At 34.7% G+C, this 24,313-nt stretch overlaps 1 protein-coding gene across 1 annotated transcript; it reads left to right on the top strand.

Annotated features, from left to right (window-relative positions):
- Positions 1 to 20,516: 20,516 nt before the first annotated feature.
- Positions 20,517 to 23,980, top strand: LOC124543896. The gene is made up of 5 exons (XM_047122216.1): positions 20,517 to 20,868; positions 21,179 to 21,478; positions 21,553 to 22,502; positions 23,024 to 23,362; positions 23,599 to 23,980. Exons 3-5 carry the CDS (start codon positions 21,859 to 21,861, stop codon positions 23,780 to 23,782), a joined length of 1,167 nt encoding a protein of 388 aa, XP_046978172.1. The 5' UTR covers positions 20,517 to 20,868; positions 21,179 to 21,478; positions 21,553 to 21,858; the 3' UTR covers positions 23,783 to 23,980.
- Positions 23,981 to 24,313: the final 333 nt, after the last annotated feature.

The following is a 24,313-nucleotide window of genomic DNA, read 5'->3' as shown; positions in this document are numbered from 1 at the left end:
GGGTTCTTACTCATCTAGCTACGCTACTGTACGACATGGGCACCTTCAAGAAAAGAGCGTACTCCTTCCTTAAAGGCTGGCAACGCTCCCGCAAGCCCCCTGGTGTTGCAGATGTCCATGTGCGGTGGTAGTCACTTTCCATCAGATCTTAGGATTGTTTGCCACATTAAAAAAAATGTCCACATAGACTGTCAACGCTGAGAACGCGTCGAAAAAATAGTTGCTAACAATTTGCCATTAACTACACGCACACAAGTAAAGTATGACGATACCGGCGAGTCAAGCGTATCTGTCACGCACATCAAGATAATGAAGTTTGTTTGTTTTAGTTCTTTAGAAGTGTCTCTCTATCTAGATATAGTTTTAGGAGTTGGTATCATGTGTTAGGCAAAAAGAAAAAGAGTCGAGCTGGCCCTGTGGTTAGAACGCATTCATCTTAATCGATGATTGCGGGTTCAAACCCAGGCAAGCACCACTGATTCACGTACTTAATTTGTCTTTATAATTCATCTCGTGCTCAGCTGTGAAGGAAAACATTGTGAGGAAACCTACATGTGACAATTTTCTTAGAAATTCTGCCACATATATATTCCACCAACCCGCATTGGAACAGCGTGGTGGAATATATTCCAAGCCTTCTCCTCAAAGGGAGAGGAGGCCTTTATCCCAGCAGTGGGAATTTACAGGTTGTTGTTGTTGTTGTTGTTAAGCAAAAAGTAGCCTATGTCCTTTCTTGGAGCTCACTTCCTACAACAAATTACATCGAATTCGGTTCATTGGTTTGGATGTGAAAGAGTCAGACAGACAGAGCTACTTTGACATTTATAATATTAGTATAAATCTAACTAAGATTTTAAACACATAATCTATACATATAATAAAATTGGAGTAATATTAAAAGAGCCTTTTTTATTCAATGCATATGTATACACGGTACATATACCAAAATAACATTTGTTACAATTTTTGTCTGTCTGTTTGTTCCAGCTAATCTCTGGAAAGGCTGGACCTATTTTGACGGGACTTTCACTGGCAGATAATTGATATAATATGGAGTAACTTAGGCTACATTTTTTGTTAAATTCAAACGCGTACAAGATCGCAGACACAGCTAATTAACAAATATGATTTTTTTTAAGAATTGGTTAAAAATAAAATCAGCCTTAATCTTTGTATATTATTACTAAAAGAAAAACGTATTTCGACCAAATTAAGTTAGTAAAAAATATAGATAAAACAAGGTTGAAAAGTTAGCTTACAAATTGCACTACACATTTAGGATACTTAAAACACAATGAGGTTTGTGCCCTTCCGTTACCGCTCTGCCTGTCCTCTTCCAATGTAACGACTCAACTTAGATGCGAGAGATTATGCGCTTGCCGCTCTATAAGCACTGTTACACGAAACTTCATTTGCCTTGCATTTTGAGAGCTATTTTAATTTTAATGTTAGCATTTGTGGAAGGCTTGCTTTATATTCACTAGAATTAAAGTTTTATTTTAAATGTTTTGTTTGTTCTATACTTATCTTCACGTAATAATAGCCTGCTCTACAATCTCTATTAATGGCTTAAATTTTCAAACTGGGTTTATATTATATATTATATACATGGATATATGTATAAATTATTACACATAAGTGAACTGTACGTTTTAGTTGATTAAGAAGGGGAGTTGTTACCTCAAACACTGGGCTCTTGGTTTTGAAGACACTTTCTTCTTCTTGGGAGCCCTTGGTCTTCACACACTCAAAGAACACGCCAGGGGATGGGTGATGTCGTAATATAATATCGAAGCGCGGCACCAAATCAAATCAAATCAAAATAAACTTTATTCAAGTAGGCTTTTACAAGCACTTTTGAATCGTCATTTTACAATTAAGTGAAGCTACCACCGGTTCTGAAAGTAGATTCTACCGAGAAGAAGCGGCAAGAAACTCAGTAGTTACTCTTTTTTAACATTTACTCTCACATAGCACACGTTACCGCGGCCCACACTAGAAGGTCTTACGTCAAGATCATGCCATGGATAAATTATTGACGTTTCAATACATATATACCTTGAAATTTGGCAGATATGTCCGTTATAGGATGTAAACATTCGCTAAAAGCGAATTTTACGAAACTAAAGGGACAAAAAGTACGTATAGATCCCGGGAAAGAAGAACGGCCAGCAAGAATTCTATAAAATTGGATAATGAGTTTGTATGTTTCAGGGTGTTGAATAAACTTTACTTGATTTTGGTAATATTCTACCGCTATACAGATTGCTGTAAACTATTGAGTTTAGTTTTGTTCCGGTTTGAAGGGTAAGTGAGGTCCATGGGATATGACACCTTAGTTTCTAAAGTTGGTGGCGCATTGGTGATGAATTAGTTTATATATCTTACAGCTGCAATGTTTTCGGTGATGACTACTTACCATCAGGCGGCCTATTTGCCCATCCGCATACAATATAAAAATACATAGGCAAGACTGTCTGCATACATAACACTGACTTATCACTACATCACCAAACAGCAGGATAAATTATTTATAGGTTCCCAAGTGTTGTAGTTATGTTAGCATTACTTATTATCAGCGCCAATGTCCATAATCATATATAAATAACGTTTTATATTTATCTCAGACAGGATTACCAATAAATAAAAATTTTAACAAAAAGAATAACCGACTTCAAACAAACGAACGAAAAAGTTATAAAAATAATTGCGTATTCAACATATTTTTTAGAGTCTTCCTAAGTTAAATGAAATGAAAAATATTAGACTACTTAAAAGTCGATTAACGATTATATAATGTAGTTATAGTTATTGGTATATTTGGAGCCGGTGTCCGGTGTGTTAGGAAGACTCTAAAAAATATGTTGAATACGCAATTATTTTTATAACTTTTTCGTTCGTTTGTTTGAAGTCGGTTTTTCTTTTTGTTAAAATTTTTATTTATTTTTTGATTTTAAGTGAAGCTGATGTTGACTAACTATTTTTTTTTAATATGGATAGATTAAGCGTTCCGTTTATATGAGTCAGAAACTACTTCGAGGACAATTTCAAAGGAAACTTGCGAATAAAGCAAAAATAGACTTTCGAAAATGCGGATTTAATACGTCACGCGGCGTAAACTACAAGAATCCCTCGAAAGAGCTGTAATCGAACTCAGCAAAAAAACTTTGAAAAAGACCAACTATATTTCGTACATCATATGACATCATATCACATACACAAAATTTGATTAAAGATAGTAAGAAATTCTGCCCCATATCGCACCCTAACTGCGAGCCGTATAGGAGTTCCATCACTACATAGTATAAAACAAAGTCGCTTTCTCTGTCCCTATATCTTTAAATCTACACAACGGATTTTGATGCGGTTTTTTTTTAAAGATAGTGTGATTCAAGGGGAAGGTTTGTGTATATAATACATGAACAAGATAGTAAAGAAACACTGATAATTTTAGAAGTTTGCAATGTGATGTCGTAAATAAACAAATTCTGTAGTATATGTATTTAGTATCAGTATTGCACCCGTGCGAAGCCGGGGTGGGTAGCTAGTTGATTATAATATTCGACTATGATAATCACATAAACATAACCACATTACGGAAGGTGACTCAAATATCCAAATAACCTATAAATAAAAGATTCGACCGAGTATCGCTAACGTGCTCCTTAGAATTGTTCCGTTCCCTTCCGTTCCGTTACTTTGTCATGGATCCTATGCTTAGAACCTTACCAAACTTTCACCAAACTACCCTTGAAGTATATCCTGTATAATAAAAAAAGAATCATCAAAATTGGTTAACGTGATTTTCAGTTATTCACCTATTTGTCGCGCATATACATAATGCAAATTTAAGACTTATGTCGTTTTCATATAGATACCATCATCGGAAAAAAATAAAAAAAAAATGGGACCCCACGGGAAGCACTACCTTTCAAACAAAAAAAAATTTATCAAAATCGGTCCACCCAGTGAAAAGTTATGAGGTAACAAACAAAAAAAAAAAAAATACAGACGAATTGATAACCTCCTCCTTTTGGAAGTCGGTTGAAAAGGAAAGACAATCGATATTTATCCAAAAATTACAAAATCCAAGATCGTTCCAGTAAAGCCTCCGGTGAAGCAGCTAGATCTATACGATGTGAGATACCTATGTACATAGTTATGTTCCACTAAAAAAATTGCAAAGAGAAACATATTCGTTTTAGTGATATTATGTACAATCGTTAAAACATTCATTGTTAAAACAGACATTTTTACATGTAAAAAAAAATACGTGTTTTATTATCGTACATTTTATAAAAATATCTATGAAATATCTTTTTAAAATTAATAAAGTTCGACACAGTTTGACCGATCAAATATGAAAGTTGAAAAGTGTTTTAGATATCTACAGCTTCTTTTTTATGAGTAGAAAAATAACTATTTTTATATGAATAAGGTATATTATAATATACTTTATTGTACCTTGCCGCTAAACTGTAACAGATCAACTTCCTATCATTATTAATATTATTACATAGTATAAAACAAAGTCGCGTACAGCTGTCTGTACCTATATATGCTTAGATCTTCAAACGTACGTAACGGATTTTAATGCATTTTTCTTATTGATAAAGTGATTTGAGAGGATGATTTTTATGTGTAATACATGGACAATATAGTAAAGAAACATTGATCATTTAAGAAGTTACTAATGTGATGTCGTGAATAAAAAACAAATGTAGAACATTTAGTATCAGTATTGCACCTTTGCGAAGCCGGGGCGAGGCGCTAGTATCGTATAAACGACATTATATAGAAAATCTACTGAGCGTACCTATTATAAGCGTTAAAAACTGAATATCTAATCTCAACAGTATTGAAGATATCTATCGCCAACCCTGGATGCGGCATCAGGTCATTTTTATGGTAAGTATACCATAAAAATGAATTGCTATTGAAGCTGAAACAACATATTAAACATCTACTCTATATAATAAGATCAAGTCTTTTAATTCAGCTTGCAAAGTTTATCCTTAACAAACATTACAATATAAATCAAATATCAAAATATATTTTATTTAAGTAGCCTTTCGCAAGTACTTATAAATCGATATTTTACAGACGCGTATTAAACATTTCACATCACCGTTTTTGATTGTAGATTCTACCTAAAAGAACCGGCACGAAACTCTTCAAAGAATTTGAAATGAAAAGTTGTGACAGTTATAAATATTTTAATTGATGTAATATATCCTATCTGAGATGGCCCAGTGGTTAGAACGCGTGCATCTTAACCGATAATTACGGGGATATGTGCTTATATATGTGCTTAATTTGTGTTTATAATTCATCTCGTGCTTGGCGGTGAAGGAAAACATCGTGAGGAACCCTGCACGTGTCTAATTTCATCGAAATTCTGCCACAGGCGCATTCCAGCAAACCGCATTGGAACAGCGTGGTGGAATATGTTCCAAACCCTCTCCGTAATCGAAAAGGAGGCCTTAGTTTAGCAGTGGGAAATGTACAGGCTGTTACTTTTATTTTACTTACTTTATCCTATCTAAAAGTGGACAAGTATATACGCCACGGTTATTTATCATCTTTATCATATGCCTTATTTATCAATGTTTGCTTTAACAAACGAATATAATGTAAAGCAAAGTCAAAGCATACAATAAATAAAAATACAATTTTTTAATGAAATTAAAATTGACAAATGTTTTAAATCTAAATTGCTTTAATTTGATGCTCAAAGTTTGATAATATAACAACAACAACACACTAACTATTTCTTACCAACTAAACACCTATAGTCATGGGAACAACTCGATGTTACTAAGACATTACGTATCATGTATCTGTGATATTCCTACTTGAGTTCCTTAAACGATTACCGTTATATCAAAATAAACTATAATCACTAAACATTACCAAGCTAAGTACACCATTATATTTTCACACTGTGTTCTATTTATGCGGTATTATGCTCGTTAAATGCAAAATCCTCGACTACAAGTGAATCTGCTTATACAGGTAAGCAGTTAATTTTTACGATAATCTCGTTTGCATGTAATAGGCCGTGATGTTGCTAGAAAAATACAAAGAGATACGCTCTGCTAAATTGATATTCGCAATTGTATTTAATTTCTGTATAGTCCAGGAGGTAAATGGAGAAATTGAATTAAATCAGATAAATTACTTTTGCTCCTGGACTATATCAATACCTAACTAAAAGTCATAGCTCTATTCCAACTGTAATATAGACTGCAAATAAATTGAATGATAAAATAACATTAACGTTATTAAATCAGCTTGATTATTACGGATAATTGAAATAAGCTATATGAGCCTTAGTTTTGTATTTATTTGTTTATATAGCAAATTTTAACTCACATGACTTGTGTTAGCCAGGATTACTAAACGAGCTCGTATGAAGTCTTATAAGAAGGCACTTAGTCGATTCATTCTCATGAATACCTGATGTGCAAAGGTTTTGATTACCGGTTATGATCAATAACCATTTTTTGCGATGCTAATGTGAAACCTTACTCTATACCCGTTACACTTTATATGACGAAATTATATCATACATAATATGTATGGCAATATATGTTATATGACTTCAATGGGATGGATTAATATCTCTACTAATATCATAAAGAGTTAAAAATTGTTTGTATGTGAGTGATAATTTCACATTTTAATACTTAATAAAAAAAATCAATGTCAGGAAGCTAAATTATTACTGAACGATAATAGGGTATCAATTATATGTACAATATTTTATACAATTGCATACATACAAGCCCAAAATTTATCATATAGTTTTGTGTTTGAAATACTTTTAAATGTTTCTGTATGTTATAACTTCGCAATGTAGTTTTAGCACAAAGGTTTTATATATTAGGTTTGTCAGTGTGAATTAAAGGCGCATAGGTTATGGAAGATGGAACGTCAATTCGAATTTATCTTACAATGCTAATAGGGAGACAGACATCTGCCTACCATCATAAGTAAATTTAAAAAATAGTTTTTCAATTCCAAATTTGAAAAACAAAAAAAATGCAAAAGCATTTCCTTATTAAGTTATGGTTGTATTAATTCGTTTGTAACTCGTGATGTGTTTTTTGGATCGTTTGGAGAGTATATGTAAAGAAGGTTCTATTAAGTTTTCCTTTGTCTTTGTAAAATAAAAAAAAGTTAAGCGTACCTGTAAAATTTTAAGCCACGTACATACATGTCAAATATATATATCATTCGAAATTTTAGAATTAGTTTAAAATTGGAACGTTCGAAACTAACCAATCAATAAGTTTTCAAGCATATTAATAACAAAGACTAGTTCCCTTTATGTAAGCAATAGTGTAGATATCCTTGAAGTCTATCTTCAGCATTTTGTTCTTAGAATTCACTTTAACATCGTGCATTTAAAGCTAGCGTATGCTCTCAGAGTGCACTGGACCGGTGGGAATACAAAGCGTTTATAAAGTGTAGATAACATTCAGGTAAATGAAAAGACGGAGAAAAGCAATTTCACGTCTACATAACATCATGGCTGAAGAAAAATTGAAAATGTCCGTTGTCAGTATACAGAGTATTGTACGTTCAAAGTTTGTGTGATAAATTCAATTGTGATTGCTCAGTGGTGAGAAATCGTGAATTTTAAATAATGATTTTCGGTTCAAATTCTGTTGTTGTTGTAATTTATGTTCTTTATGAATTTCTAGTAACGAAGGACATGCAATCATGAGATAGGAAGTAATAATATAAATAAATATCGGACAACATGAAATACACAACTCAAGCAATATGTTCTGGTAAATCAAAAGTAACGATGGTACCACGACCCCAGACCCAAGAAATCATAATCGTCTCAACCGGGAATCGAACCCGGGAACTGATTATCATGGGTACACCAGAAAACCATTGTACAGACTACTCGACCACGGAGGTCGTCAGAAATAGTTTTATACATACATATGAATGTAGTTTCTAGTTATCATTGTCCATTTATAACGCTACAACCACATAATTTATATCCAGTGTCACAGAACAATACCATGCCACATTAATGTCAAATTTCTAATTTAAAACAGTGATCTGGAAGCGTGAAAATGGATTCCGTATTGAATTATGTGAACCTAAAAATTTTCGGGAAACGAAGTCAACACCCACAATGGCGGATCTAACAAACCATCGTAAAGCCAGCGATTGATTACATAGGAATCCAATCTGCACGAAATGAGTAACTCTGACCCTTTTCATTCATTAATTAATCCGAAATGCGTCGAACTCAAATAATAGTCTCTTAAACCGATTACTCGCATGGAAGCGTCAATCGAACTCTTAACAGATGTCAATTAACCATACTTTTTATTTTGCTGTCAATAAAATGTGTATTTTTTTTTAAGAATCCGTACATCAGACATCAGATACAGATAGATCCATACAGAAAGTATATTAGTTAATTTAAAAAGAATGATATCATATGATTCACCTAAGATTCGAAATTTAAAATACAGCTGCTTTACATGAACGTACAAATCTATAAAATAAGCTATTGTAATCTTAATAGTACAGAACTCTTTTGAACCGAGCTTGACTTGGTTTTTGAGTGTAACTGTCCACAATGAGGTACATGCCTTAATTCTTCACCGCATATGTAAATAAAAATGACAATTAATTAAATAATCATATTTAATTTAATTATAATTTCAAGTACAGATACAATATCAGTAACAAAACAATATTGATTACATTTGTAACGTATACCATACACAAGTGTTAATTATGGAGTATAATTATTGATAATAATTCCTAATAACGGACATTGTTTATGTTATGACATATTAGATTGTTGGTTAAAATAAAGAATATTATACAATCTCGCTTTGCTCACGAAGATTTATTCAGAGACAAATTATTATGAATAGACATTTTCTGCCTCGCACAACCTCTTTGTTGAACCAGCTTTCGCCGCCGGTTATTCCGAACCGATACGACATGGGAACCTTCAAGAAAAGAGCGTACTCCTTCCTTAAAGGCCGGCAACGCATCTGCAATCCCGCTGGTGTTGCATATGTTCATGAGCGGTGGTAGTCACTTTCCATCAGGTGAGTCTCCTGCTCGTTTGCCACCAATGTCATGAAAAAAAAACAATTTTACCCCATTCAACTTTAATTCACTATGTAGTAGGGATTTGTGCAAGACCTTCTGTGTAGGTCTCACACCCTTAGATATTCCATTACTAAACAGCAATACTTAGTACTTTTTGGTTCTGTTTTAAAAAGTGAGGATAACATTTTACTTCTAAGGGTTGTTGGCATATTGGCGATATACAATTGGTTAATATGTCATACAGTACAAATACATGTGTGCAGTATTTACACCGCTTTTTAATAGGTACGCCACTCAGAGGTCCTGGGTTGTATTTCCGGTCGAGTCGATGTAGAAAAAAATCATTTGTTTTCTATATTGTCTTGGGTCTGGGTGTTTGTGGTACCATCGTTGTTTCTGACTTTCCATTACACTAATGCTTTAGCTACTTACATTGGGATCAGAGTTATGTATGTGATGTTGTCAAACATATGTATAAATCATTAAAAAATCATAATCTTTGATTGAATTGCTTATCAACTAGGTCATCTCGATTTTCAATAAAATTAAAAGCGAATATTAAAATAACGCTTGAACTGATAAGATTCTCTATAGCTTTTAATATAAACCATTAGTATAAAACGCAATCACTTATCAGTAGCGCAACAATACAACCTACAATCATTAACTGATTGGCAATTCCGTCCGGTTGGCGGCGCTGCCTGATGCGGTTAATTGTAGAGGTACAATCAGAAAGACAATTAGTGAAGCGCAGCATTTGATTGCGTGAGATTGGCTCGCTTTTAACAGGAATTCTTGTTGATTATACCACTGGATATGTTTTGTTATCACCTGTCTGGTGCTAACTTAACCGACGATTATGTTTTAAGCCGCAGTTGTTATAAAATTCTTCGTAAAAATTTAAATAATGTAGGTATAGCAAATTTTTTTTTTTAAAATTACCTATATATTTCTTATATTGATCAATGAAACCTTCATATATACATACATTATAATATATGTAATTCAGTAATCCGTATGATTTTTTTTTGAGTTGTCTATGATCTTTTTTGAAATATTGGCAGACTGGCAAGTGGACCATGCGATGGTAAGTGGTCATAATCGCTTACTCAAGAAATATGAAATATATACTAATTATTATATGTAAATATGAATGGAACTATGCTAGGAGTCGAGATAGCCCAGTGGTTAGAAAACGTGCATCTTAACCGATGATTGCGGATTCAAACCCAGGCAAGCACCACTGATTCATGTACTTAATTTATCTTTATAATTCATCTCGTGCTCAGCGGTGAAGGAAGAATCCGTGAAGAAACCTGCATGTGACAAATTTCATAGACATACTGCCACAAGTGTATTCCACCAACCCGCATTGGAACAGCGTGGTGGAATATGTTCCAAGCCTTCTCCTCAAAAGGAGAGGAGGCCTTTAGCCCAGCAGTGGGAATTTACAGGCTGTTGTTGTTGTTATGTCAGCCTGTCTGTCTGTCACTCTTTCATGACCCAAACGCTGAACCGAATTTAATGAAATTTGGTATGAAGCAAACTTGAACTATCATGAAAGACCTAGGCTACTTTTTTGCCTGACACATGACAATGAATACCATAAGATGTGAGTAAAGCCGGGTATCTACTAGTATCTCATATATCGTCAATACGAAACCAACTAAGAGAACTATACAGTTATGTCCATTGTGTCTGGTACTTGCTTACCCTTCAAACTATAACTCAATAATACTAAGCATTGCTAGAAGTGTAACACGAGAGGTTCCATAGCAGACAAACTTGCAACACCACGTTGCGGGAAGCTTAGCGGATTTGTACATGAAAAGGATATAGATGATAATTATGAGAAAGACAGAGATAGATATAAATCAACATAAGCATACCGGTTAGTAAATATGACACCTGAATAAAAAACTTTGAAAACCACTGGTCTATTGTAACAAAAGCAAGCTTTAGCGCGGATTTATTGCTTTGTTAAAATATTAGTGAAACTAATTAAATTATATCAATTCCAGAGCAATGTTCATACGATGGTTGAGTATGTTTAAATCATGGGAAACAAGTGGAGCGGGTTAAGATGCAATGGACTGTGGAGGCTGACCATGAGCTATTGTGTTACACGGCACGGTGTAAAAAATGACTACAGACATACGAACATATAGACAGAACACTTTATATAAATATATGAAGTGTTTGGTCACCTTATTTAATTTTATGTCTGATGTTATTCTTCGGCTTATGAAATCATTATAAACATTTTACAATTGTAGGTATATTATATTATGATAAATGTTTAAATCATTTGTATGTAATAAATTTTACTTTCTTCATAATTCGTTTTGAATGATTAAGATTTTTTTAAACTATATGGAACTTGTTTTTATTGAAAGTCATAAAAAATATAATTATAATATTTATTATGAAAAAGATTCCAATGATCATTATTTAATCAGTATCACCAATGATTTTAAAAAGCTTTTTTCTCATACCGTTCTATAACATTAATAGATCTGTGGAATATTAGAGAGAATTCTTAAAGAGTAACCCTATCGGTGCCTACAGTGGCGATCTCCATTCCAACGGGATTCACTGACCATCGACTTGGAAATTACCTGACATGACTCACACGAAGTGTTTTAACGTCTAATATTTATATCATATAAACAAATATTTGCTTAAAAAAATGTTTATTTATTTATTAAAATCACCAAAGAACTGTAGAAAAACTAGACAACACCAATACAGTATCACAGCTCAAAAAACATTCTCATTACAAAATAAAATTAAAACTACATCACTAAAGTGGATAATAAAAGTGTACCATAAATTAATTCGAATCCATCGCTTGTTTTCTTTATTATTATTATTCAATAAAAAACATTAAAATGACAAATCAAATTCACAAACTATTTACTTTGTTTATTAAACAGAGATATTTGAAAGTCTTACGTAAATAAATAAACAGTCTCCTAGAACTAACCTACAAGAAGTTGTTACGGCAGGAGTAAAACATTTATAGTAAATTCGTGTTATAATATTGGTGGTAGGGCATTGTGCAAGCCCATCTGGGTAGGTACCACCCACACATCAGTTACTCTACCCCCAAACAACAGTACTCAGTATTGTTGTGTTGCGGTTTCAAGGGTGAGTGAGCCAGCGTAACTACAGGCACAAGGGATATAATATCTTAGTTCCCAAGGTTAGTGGCGCATTGACGATTTAAGGAATAGTTAATATTTCTTCCAACGTCATTGTCTATGGGCAATGGTGACCACTTACCATCAGGTGGCCCATATGCTCGTCCGCTAACCTATCATCATCATCATCATCAACAGCCTATTTTTGTCCACTGTTGAACATAGGCCTCTCCCAGTGCACGCCACTGTGGTCTTTCTCCGGCTACTCGCATCCAGCTCCTGCCTGCCGCCTTGCGTATATCGTCACTCCACCGTGCCTGAGGACGTCCTACACTACGTTTGCCGAGACGCGGTCTCCACTCTAGAACACGTTTTCCCCAACGGTTGTCGGTTCTACGACAAATATGACCAGCCCACTGCCACTTCAGCTTACTAATCCGGTGGGCTATGTCGATGACTTTGGTTCTTTGACGGATAACCTCATTTCTGATGCGATCCCTCAAAGAAACGCCGAGCATAGCCCTTTCCATAGCACGCTGAGCGACTTTAAGTTGGTGGACCAGCCTTGTCGTGAGTGTCCACGTTTCGGCTCCGTATGTCATGACGGGTAGGACGCACTGATTGAAGACTTTCGTCTTAAGGCACTGTGGGATCGACGATGTTAGGATTCGACGTAACTTCCCAAACGCTGCCCAACCCAGCTGAATTCTTCTATTCACCTCGTCCTCAAGGTTGTTTCTACCTAATCGCAGAGTCTGCCCGAGGTAGACATATTTTTGAACAACTTCGAGAACGGTACCGTGTATCGTAGTCGGTTCCGGTAGAACATGTTCATTGAACATGACCTTGGTTTTATCCAAGTTCATCCGTAGGCCGATACGCATAGAAGAATCAGCCAGCTCGTTCAGCATTTGTTGTAGGTCCTGCAGCGTTTCTGCCACGATGACGATGTCGTCTGCGAATCTCAAGTGAGAGATGTATTCGCCATTGATGTTAATGCCACGTCCTTTCCAGTTCAGCGTCTTGAACATATCCTCCATTGCATTAGTGAACAATTTGGGGGAAATAACGTCCCCTTGTCTCACTCCTCGATGCAATGGTATGGGATTTGTTTGCTGATTTTGTACTCGGACGGACATGGTGGCAGCTTCGTAGAGACATCTCATCACTTGGATGTATCGCCAATCAACTTGGCAACGCTGCAGGGACTCCAGAACAGCCCAGATTTCAACCGAGTCAAAGGCCTTCTCATAGTCCACGAATGCAAGACACAGGGGCCGATTATACTCATGGGACTTCTGTATAATCTGCCGCACTGTATGGATGTGGTCTATGGTGCCGTATCCGGTCCGAAACCCGGCCTGCTCCGGGGGTTGGAATTCGTCGAATCTTCGCGCAAGACGGTTCGTGATCACTCTTGAAAACAGCTTATAGACATGGCTCATTAGGGATATGGGACGATAGTTCTTCAGCAGGGTTTTGTCTCCCTTTTTGAAGAACAGGACGACCACACTCCTACTCCACGCCTCCGGAGTTCTCCCTTCGAAGAGGACAGAGTTAAAAAGCGTCTGAAGTTCCCTAAGTACCGGTTTACCTCCCGCTTTTAATAGCTCTGTGGTAACGCCGTCCTCTCCAGGGGCTTTTCCATTTTTAAGCTGTCCAAGAGCAGTCTCGATTTCGCCAATACTGACTTCAGGCAGGTCTTCGGAGAAATGGCGTGTTAATGTAGCTCTAGGATCCTCATTTTCGGGATCAGGTCGAGATGCATGCGATGCGTATAACCGGCCGTAGAAGTCCTCTACTTCCGAAAGTACTGCCGGCTTAGAAGAAACGACTTCTCCACTTGCTGTGGTCAACTTCGTCAGGTGGCTCCTTCCAAGAGATTGTACGAACACTTTAGACCCCCGATTCTGCTCAATAGCTCTTTTTATTGCAAGAGTATTGGAGCACCGGAGGTCGTGTCGTACGCGCCTGCTGATCTCTTGGTTTAATTGCCGTTTCTCTGACGAAGTGACAGGTGGGTTTTCACGTCGTTTCTTCATGAGCCCCAAAGTCTCTTCCGAAAGGTTCGACTTCCTGCCCTTACGCTGCATGCCACAATATCTCGTGCCTTCTTCCCTGGGAATTCGAACTACATTTTCGAGGTTCTGGTTTACGTCCGTTGTGGTTTCCACGGCAGCGAATCGGTTCTCCAGGATTGACTGGAATGTTTCAGATCCCGCAATGGTTTGGAGCAGCTTTGGTCGGAGCGTGGACTTCATCAGACGGGCGCGCTCGGCCTTAAAATTGATATTCAGAGAGCCTCGGAGGAGTCGGTGATCACTACCGGTATTGAACCTGTTAATCACTGAGACGTCTCTGAATATATGCCTCTTGTCCGTCATTATGAAGTCGATCTCGTTTTTCGTCATAGTGTCGGGGCTTTGCCACGTCCACTTCCTTTGCGGCTGCTTCTTGAAGAAGGAGTTCATCAAGAAGAGCCCCTCCCGTTCGAGGAAGTTGACAAGCATTTGCCCCCTATGATTCCTGCTTCCAAGTCCATGGGGTCCTACTACCGATTCGCTGCAGTTCTGTACTCCCACTTTAGCGTTGAAGTCCCCCATGACAACGTTGTAGTGGGTTTTCGTGGTGAAGTGGAGGGCCCTCGATATGTCATCGAATAATTCTTCCACTTCATCGTCCGAGTGTGTCGAGGTCGGTGCGTACGCTTGCACCACCTTGAGGCTGTACCTCTCGGTGAGCTTTATAATGAGGTACGCTACCCTGTTCGACACACTGGAGATTTCCACCACGTTGTCAACTAGGGACTTATTTACCAGAAACCCAACGCCACCTTGGGATTGTTGGTCACCCTCTCGGAAGTACATTAGGTGGCCTGATTCGAGGGTTACGGTGTCCTCTCCCTCTCTACGGACTTCACATAGCCCTAATATGTGCCACCTAATTTTCCCAAGTTCTACCTCAAGTTGCGCTAGATGCGAGTCAAGCCGTAGCGTGCGTCCGTTGTACGTCGCAAGGGTCAGTCGGTTGTGGTGGCCTCCCGTAGCCCGGTGATTCTTAGCACCCCCCGTCCCGCCGTTACCATCGTCGCCACCATGACGAGGAATAGCGGGGCTGCCGGGAACTGGGGGCCGTGGCTTGCGTGTGTGCTGCATGTGGAGGTTGTGCCCATAATCGCCACGCTGGGCAGGCGGGTTGGCGATCGCAGGGCGTAGCTTCTCGCACCGGTGACGCTGCTGCCCGTCACCGGCCTGTGGTATTTAGCTACGCCTATTATATTGATGGTTATACCGCCATCAGTCGGTCGCCAGAGCCTCATTTGCTGGTCGGCAGGATGCACCACGGGCAGGTGAGGTTGGCTTGAGGCACTAAGGTGTAGTTTGCGCCCCCTTACATCCCCCGCTAACCTATACCATGAAAAAATAATAATAGTATTATAAACCCTTGTAGTTATATAGAGATAATATCTAAATATGTTCATATATGTTAATTATAATAGTTATAGCAGAATTTCCATCTGCAAACTATTCAACCATGCGTAATACAAGCCTCATCAAATTAATTGCGTATTCAAGTGCCTACTGTTATAATTGGACAATGATAAACTAATAGCTTCCTTGTAATTATCGACGACTGTGGTTTAATTAGTCGAAAACACATAATATGGGTATGCCTTGTTATGATGTACTTAAGAAGTAATTAATTAAATTATTATAATAAATAAATTATTTATAATTTAATTAAGATATTGAATGTACCAAATCACTAACAAAATACCAATTCAGGAGTGCAGTCGTTAGCTAATTAGTAGCTAGTATACAACATAATTCCAAAAAATAGTCTATAGGCTCATATTTACTGGTGTTTTATAAAATATAGGTGTATTTTATGTATTCCAGAAAACAACATTATATTTTGAATTAATTTAAATTAAATAATTAATCTTTTCGTCTGTACTTAGTTTTTTTTTTTTAAATATAAGCTAAATGAAATAATTTAATACACTACCAATACTTTCTGCAAGTATAGCTAAGTATACAATCGACTGCTTACATTAAGAAACATTATCGTCATGTTGGTTACTGGTATTGAGATTTGACAGTTCTTTAAGACTAAAATTGGTATGTTCCACATGATTCTCCAACATTTCATGTATAGAGAGAGTTTATAAAAATAAATTATTTGCCTTTAATCAGCTGCATCTAAACATTTCATTTTAATTAAACTGTCAGAACAATTTTTTCAAAAATTAAAAACTTATTTTTTATTAAGTTTGTGTCATAATTAACCTTTCGAAATTGAAAAATGTCAATGAACTTAAAATTTTTCGTACAAACATTTTTAACTAATCTAATATTTAGTGAAAAAATTTACTTCGAGGAGACATTTTGACAACACTTGATTCTGTGAATGCAAATGAACCGATCTACTTTATAAGATTTAGTCTAGACGAAATGTAATTTTTCTCAAGTAAAACATAACATTTTGATGTCTTGTCCTTAAATTTATGCATTTTTTTTTATATATACTGGGTTTTTTAAATCATAAGTGATCATAATTTCACTTTTATACATACATATACTTATACATACTTACAATTGAATATAAATTTAATTACTTGAGTACTTCTTAGTGCAAGCCCATTTAAGTATGTACCATCCACTTATCATAATTACATTATATTATCATTTCTAACGCCAAACAGCAATGCTTAGTATTATTGATATCCCTTTTGAAGGGTGAGTGAGCCAGTGTAACAACAGGCACATAACATCTTAATTCCCCAGGTCGGTGTCGCATTGACGGGTATGGAATGATTACCATGGTGCCAATATCTTAAGGCAGTTGTGACTATATACCACCAGCTGTCTTATTAGCCGGCCCGAAAACAATCATGTTTAGAATTTTTTTCTCTACTTTATTTTAATGATAATAGATAATAGAACTACTGTCAATACACCAAAGAGAATAAGAACATCATTTGGTAATTGGGGTAGTTACAGTCCCTAAATTATGTTGTATTTGCTTATTATATGGATAAGTTGTCCATTTTTCATTGGATCCATGGAGTTGAAGCTTGCTTGATAGAAATTTCATCAAAGTCAATGTGTAATTAATGGCAACTGATAGATATACTTTCGCATTTATATTATATAGTACAGATACTCAATTCGTAAGAACACAATGGATCTATTTACATCGATAAATATGACCATTAAAAATCTTTAAAGACTTTGTAGTATGTCTTGCCGAGGCTGTAAGACTCATTTTCGTTACAACCATTTAAAATGAAATGCAAATGCCGGTAGTTACGTAATAACCATGTTTTACATATTCATATTAATGGATTGAAATCAGGGAACAAAAAAATTAAAAAAAAGTTAAACTCCATTTCACCGAAAAATTACACGCAACGCACAAAATAATATACACCTAATCATCATTACGCAATTTATGCAGAGTGGAGGCAATTTTTGCGAAACCATAAACTGCAGTGTATTGTACGAGGATTCGGTAATTTAATTAAATTACAGGCAATATACGTCATACAAAGCGGAAAATGTTTACAAGCTATGGATAGAGGATGCATTTATTTATTATTTTCATTCTGGTTATGTTTGTGGCTCAACTATTTTAAGGTTTGGGACCTGAAATTTCATACATGTGACCAAAACATTTAAAAAGGTTTTATATATATTTATTTATTTAGTGTTACTTGTATATCCCTTAAATAGGCAGTACGTAAAGGTATCGATGTAAACCTACCCACAGTTCCGTAAATTTATTATTATTAATGGATGCCAATTAAAAAGTTTTTATTTTGTTTTGTCAGGTCGCGGTAAAACGATAAGGTTTGATAAGGCAAGGGTGTGTTCCTTATTTCTAAAGTTGATCCTTGAGCCAGCAAGAATCTCAATAGTTACGTTTTCGACTTTTAAAAATACAGTCATGTTAGCTAAATGTAATTATATATTATGTAATATATTCTGCCTGGAAGTCAACAAGTATTCCACACTTTTTTATTATCTGTATTAAATAATATGCCTTCTTTACCAATGATTTTTTTCCAAAAATATATTTGAGTTTTTGAAACGGCAAAGTAAAAATTATCGGTGGAATTTTAGTATGGAAACGGATACTTTGCCATACTTTTTGTGCACTTACAATGATTATCATCACATACTTTATCAACGTGATCAATTACTATACACATACATAATATTGTTGTAAATTAAGTTATATACTTTAGTAGGGCTTTGTGCAAGCCCGTCTGGGTAGGTACCGTCCACTCATCAGTTATTCTATTACAAACATCAGTACTCAGTATTGTTGTGTTCCGGTTTGAAGCGTGAGTGAGCCAGTGTAACTACAGGCACATGTCATCCTAGTTCCCAAGGTTGGTGGCGATTTAGCGATGTAAGGAAGAGTTAATATTTCTTATAACGTCTTTGTCTATGGGTGATGGTGACCATTTATCATCAGGTGGCCCATATGCTCGTCCACCAACCTATACCATAAAGTAATTCTGTGTACTGTAATATATTCATTATAAGCGAACAATCATAATGTTTCCGAAAGTTTTCCGTTTCTCACATAATGGTCAGAGTTAATAAAAGTAACGAACCAAACTTTTCGCGGTTACAGTGATAAATATTATAAGAGTAACGTAAACATAGATGTATATTCAAAGTTATTACTCAAGAAGTTCTCGCCGTCTGTACTCTTGTGGAACAATAAATTGTTTAAGAACAAAATATAACTCGACTTAAGAAATTAGTTACAATTTAATTGCGGGACCGAGTCTAGAGAATGTAAGTATGAATTATATTTATCATGAACTCAAGGAAGATAGAAACTTTATAATAATATACGGCTATTTTGATAAAAGTATTCCATTAAATGTTTTATGGTTATTGTCTTATTAATAGCTTCACCCAATACTTAGTATGTGTCTCTTTTACAGCACATTCTTGGGGAGTTAAAAGTATTTGTTTTAAAAATCAAAATCGAAATACTCCTTATTCACGTAGGCTTTTACAAGCACTTTTGAATTTTCATTTTACAATTAAGTGTAGCTACCACCGGTTCGGAAAGTAGATTCTACCGAGAAGAACCGACAAGGAACTCATAGTTATAGTCATGTTAGTTAATTACAATTATTATATATGTATGTATGTAGGAGCTGAGATAGCCCAGTGGTTTGAACGCGTGCATTTTAACCGATGATAGCGGGTTCAAACCCAGGCAAGCACCACTATATATATATGTGCTTAATTTGTGTTAATAATTCATCTCGTGCTCGGCGGTGAAGGAAAATACCGTGAGGAAACCTGCATGTGTCTAATTGTATCGAAAATCTGCCACATGTGCATTCCACCAACCTAAATTGGAACAACGTGGTGGAAAATGTTTCAAACTCTCTCCTTAATGGAAGATGAGGCCTTTAGGCTGTTAGACTTTACTTCATATACCTATATATGTAATTTATTCTGATTCTTACTACTCATTTTGCTTAGGTGATCAGTTGTCACTCTACGTATTCACAATTTGTCTCAAAATGGATCGAAGAGTTAGTGAGATTGTTTTCACATAAGCGTTCACTTCCACCCGTACCAACCCGTGTGGATTGGTGAAACTGCCTTGAGAGCAAGAGTCACCACAAATCCCGAGACAATGCTAAGGAACATTCTTAAACACTTTTTGTCAAACTGTGTTTCTAAAGTGAAATTCTTATAAGTTCAAAGTTAAGTAAATCGTTAAGTTCTGATTGATAAAGAAAATAACATTTGATGGAAAAAAGTTTCTTATAAAAGCATTAATGGCAAAGACGTGAGTTACAAAACGTTAATAAAAGAAAGAAAAAATATATTAGCTCTCCGTGCTTGTTTAATGGTTTATCATAATTTTTACTTAAATAATGAGGGAAAATAGGAGAGATGTAAATTAATTAAATTAATTAATTGTTTTTGCATTATTTGAATGATACTGTTTGATTATGTTATAATTATTTTTAAAGACATTTATAATTAAATTACACTCAATTCGTTTTAGATAAAGTATTGCTTATAAAGATTTTAGAATTAGAATTTATTAATATAATCGAAATATTATAAATATAAAACCTTTTTTGTTGTAACATTAATTTAATGTAATGGGTTGTGACAATTAGGTCTGTGGTAACTGTCGAAAGAAGTAAAGAATGACAACGTAACCTAAATATTGTGATGAATGTAAATATTTTATATGTTTTAAATCTCTTTTTATTAACGAAATTTGTAATCAGACTCAATGTTGCTTATGCTTACGATGATAAACAAAAGAAAATTGAAACAAATCTACGGCTTGAAAATAATACAGGTTTAATCCGCGAGACCTCGGTGATACCAGTGATTACGATGCCTGAAGAAAAAAAATCTTTTACTACTTTCACAACTATTAACTCTCAAAATTTTAAATTAAAAGAAAAAATACAAATGAATGTTACCAGCGAATATAAAGCAACGATTCGTAAAAAGTTTCCAAGAAATATAAGAAAAACGACCAAAAGGTCGGACACCTTAGAGTGTATATCGTGTTTTGGTAGTGGTTTGTCTAGAAGAGACAATGATTGCTATTTGGGAATTTCGTGAGTGATTGTGATCATTTTAACTATATGTATCTAGTATTCGCTCATCAATATTCGAAGTTGCCATTCAATGCGTATTTAGTTTTAATATTTCATTATGGTAAATATAACGCCCGATAAAAAGAAAGTGAAGATGTTATGTCCTTTGTATCAGTAGTTCCTCTGTCTTACTCAACCCTTAAAGCAGGGATAGAATATTACTAAGATATTGCTGGTTAGCGGTTCGGTATAATATGGCAAGATGGTGGTGCTAAAACCTCGTAAAAAGTTAAACTATCGACGAAAAAAAAATATCGTAATTATTTTTCAGCTCTTCAAAACAAATATGTAATGTGGCACAAGAATGTCACGTAGAATTACACCCTGAATATATAAAAAGGGGCTGCGTATGGAAAAACAGGTTAAATCGGACATATAGTTGTAATTGTCATTTGTGTAATGATAAGCCTTCTTATGACGTTTCATATTATGAATATGAAAATGTAAGGGATTTGGAGTTTCACAATAAGCGACTACAGGCTCCTGTCCTTGGTATGGATCTTATTTGTAAAGTTTGTCAAAGTAAAGGAACTAATTCAGTCTCTGATAAAATTTGCAGATTTGGTAAAAAGTAAGTTATATAAACACTTATAAATTAATTTCTGTAAATGGAAAACAGTAATCCATGTGCTGGTTTATTTTCAGTGCAAACTATATGGCTTGTGGACATGATCAAGTTTGTTTCATAAATATTGAACCCAATCCAGCCTTTGTGACCAGAGGATGCGCTAATAAGCCTTCTTATAACTCTTATTATAGATTTTGTAATTCATCATTGTGCAACTATGATTCATTTATGAATCCAAAACTATCAAATAAGAAAAAAATAGCAATCAATATTCCAAAAACAAATGTCCTAGTTTCGATTGCTCCGAATATAGTTATAAATTATAAAGTTCTTCTTCTAATCTATGTCTATGTCTAGTGTCAACATTTTTTACGTTTGTTATTATGACAATGACAAGAATAGCAGCAAAGATGATAATTACGAAATTCATTACATTTATTTTAATATGTAATGTTCAGTGTAACGCTGACAAAACGTGTATAAACAATATGCCGTTACAAAATTTTAGAAGACAAATGGAAGAAATTCGTCCAGTAAAACCATCAAAAACAGAGAAAGATGAAACAAATAAAAATCTAGTAAATTTTTTAGTTAGTAACGTTAAACAGATATTCGAAGATACGGATGAACCCACTATTCTTCTTGAACCTGATCTTACTGCTGAAAACAACAATACCATTGAAATATCTAAAACAAACAAAAAATTAACAAAAGCACTAGATAAGAATGGTAGCATTGCATCAAATATGAGTGAAATATTGATATTCAATAAAATTACTAAAAATAATGGTAGTGCAAAACAAACGAGTGTTGGATCTAGTGCTAACGATACTCAAAGAAAAGAGCCCAATTTATTAAAAAAAACTTTCATACAAGATTCAAAGCAAGAAATTGCAAAAGCAAAATCATTCAATTCGTCATTAATAAAAATGTCTTTTATAGAAAATGATGGTAGCATTCCAAAACGTTCCTGCATATCATGTAATAATATTATGTCAATGGGATGTAATGATCCAAAAAATAAATTGTAAGTAGTATTAATTATTACAAGTACACGTATGTCGATTGTGGCTCATCTCTCTATCTCATTAATACTCTGAAATAATAGTCGGTAGTGATTAGATAATATTACAAATCGATTACAGATATAATGGTCATTTTCGTCCTTGTCAACAGACTTTTCGATTACAGATAAAATAGACATTTTCGTTCTTGTAATTTTCAACTTTTTCAACAGCTTCAAATATTTTTAGTGCACAATTATATGCATAAAGCAGATTCTGTATACCCTTCTTTTAATACCACGGGGAACTGGTAATCCGATATGATCAGAGTTCAAGTGTTCCATTCTTATCAAGGCAAGGATTTATAAACTTACAGATCCCAAATTTCTTCATCGGAATAGCCGATAAATTTTGCCTGACCTGAGCTTTAAACTCAGGATTTCAGAATTTATAGTTACCAAACTAAATAAGCGAAAGGCCACTGTTAAATGCTTATTAAAGTTTGTTAAGATGTTGGTAACCTTGAATTTAAATATATTTTTAGGATACCTTCAGTTATTTGTAAAAATAATGAAGATATGTGTTACTCTCAGCACACGCCATTCGGTATAGTAAATCGTGGATGTTTCAACATATACCGTAACCTGACTACATACGTTTGTTCCTGTAATCTTTGTAACTACATTTCAATTTCCGAAATGCCTCATATATTTTCAATGAAAAGAGATTGGATTGAAAATGTTATAGAACTGTCTCGAACGAAAAGTTTCAGGAAATCTATATTTAAAGATATGTCTTGCTTAAGATGTGAAGTAAATGCAACTAAAGCTGGTGTGATGACTGAGGATGTGAGTGCTGATACAAATTGCTTAGAAGGTCATATGTGAGTACATATTTATACTAATTATTATTTTTATATTTAATACTAATTATTATTTTTATTCGTGTAACTTAAATAATTTGCCTTTTATCGCCCTGTTAAGAAAAAAATATGGGTATTTAATATGGATCAAATCGTAACTTAAGAGATACGTAAAAGTAGTTTGTGTACTGTTAAATATAGGGACGTGATTGGTATAATAAGGTAAAAAATTCAATGACAATCATTTCAAATTTCAGAAGTGCACTCCCCATACAAGAGTGCGCTGAAAACGAAATTTGTGGTGTAAAAGCTATTAGGAGCGAGGGCTATATCTGGCGAGGATGTTTGACCAATCCCTTGTACAATTACTGGTGGAAATTCTGTGACAGCGATTTATGTAATCACGATAGCCTCGTATCAATTTACGAAGAATCTCTATGAAATACACTTCACGAATATATATTTTAACGAACGATACTGCTCGTGATTGTAGCTCTTTGAAAATCTTTACTCATTATAAAGTTTTAAAATAAAATTTTCACCATAAATAAAATTATATTCATACTCCCATTCTGCTTGAAATCTGTAAAAAATCTCTTTTAAAATATCGCATCATAGAATCCCGCTATGAAAGCTCAAGTGGCCACCCGCTCTCTTACACGTTATTCTTTCCTAGTTAAAGAATTTTCCGGATATTACAAGCTTGTCTAGAGCAAGGAGAGAATGTTTCAGATATTTTACGAAAGTATTACCACAGCTGAACTCTTTTATATGCAAATAAGATTATCTTGTACGTTTTTGACTGCAGTTTTCTTTATGGTGTTATGAATTTTAAAAGTAAAATATCTTGTTGAGTTGAATAAAACAGTTGAAAGATTAATTTTGTTATATTTTTTTACAACTAAATATATATTTGATGACATTTCGATTGTATAGGTTTTTTTTTTTAATATTTGTAAAGCGCTGGTTTTG

Source organism: Vanessa cardui, chromosome 3 (genome assembly GCF_905220365.1).
Source record: "Vanessa cardui chromosome 3, ilVanCard2.1, whole genome shotgun sequence".
In the NCBI taxonomy this organism is placed as follows: Eukaryota; Metazoa; Arthropoda; class Insecta; order Lepidoptera; family Nymphalidae; genus Vanessa; species Vanessa cardui.
The sequence above is the reverse complement of the archived record's forward strand: the minus strand, read 5'-3'. Positions and strand labels throughout refer to the sequence as shown.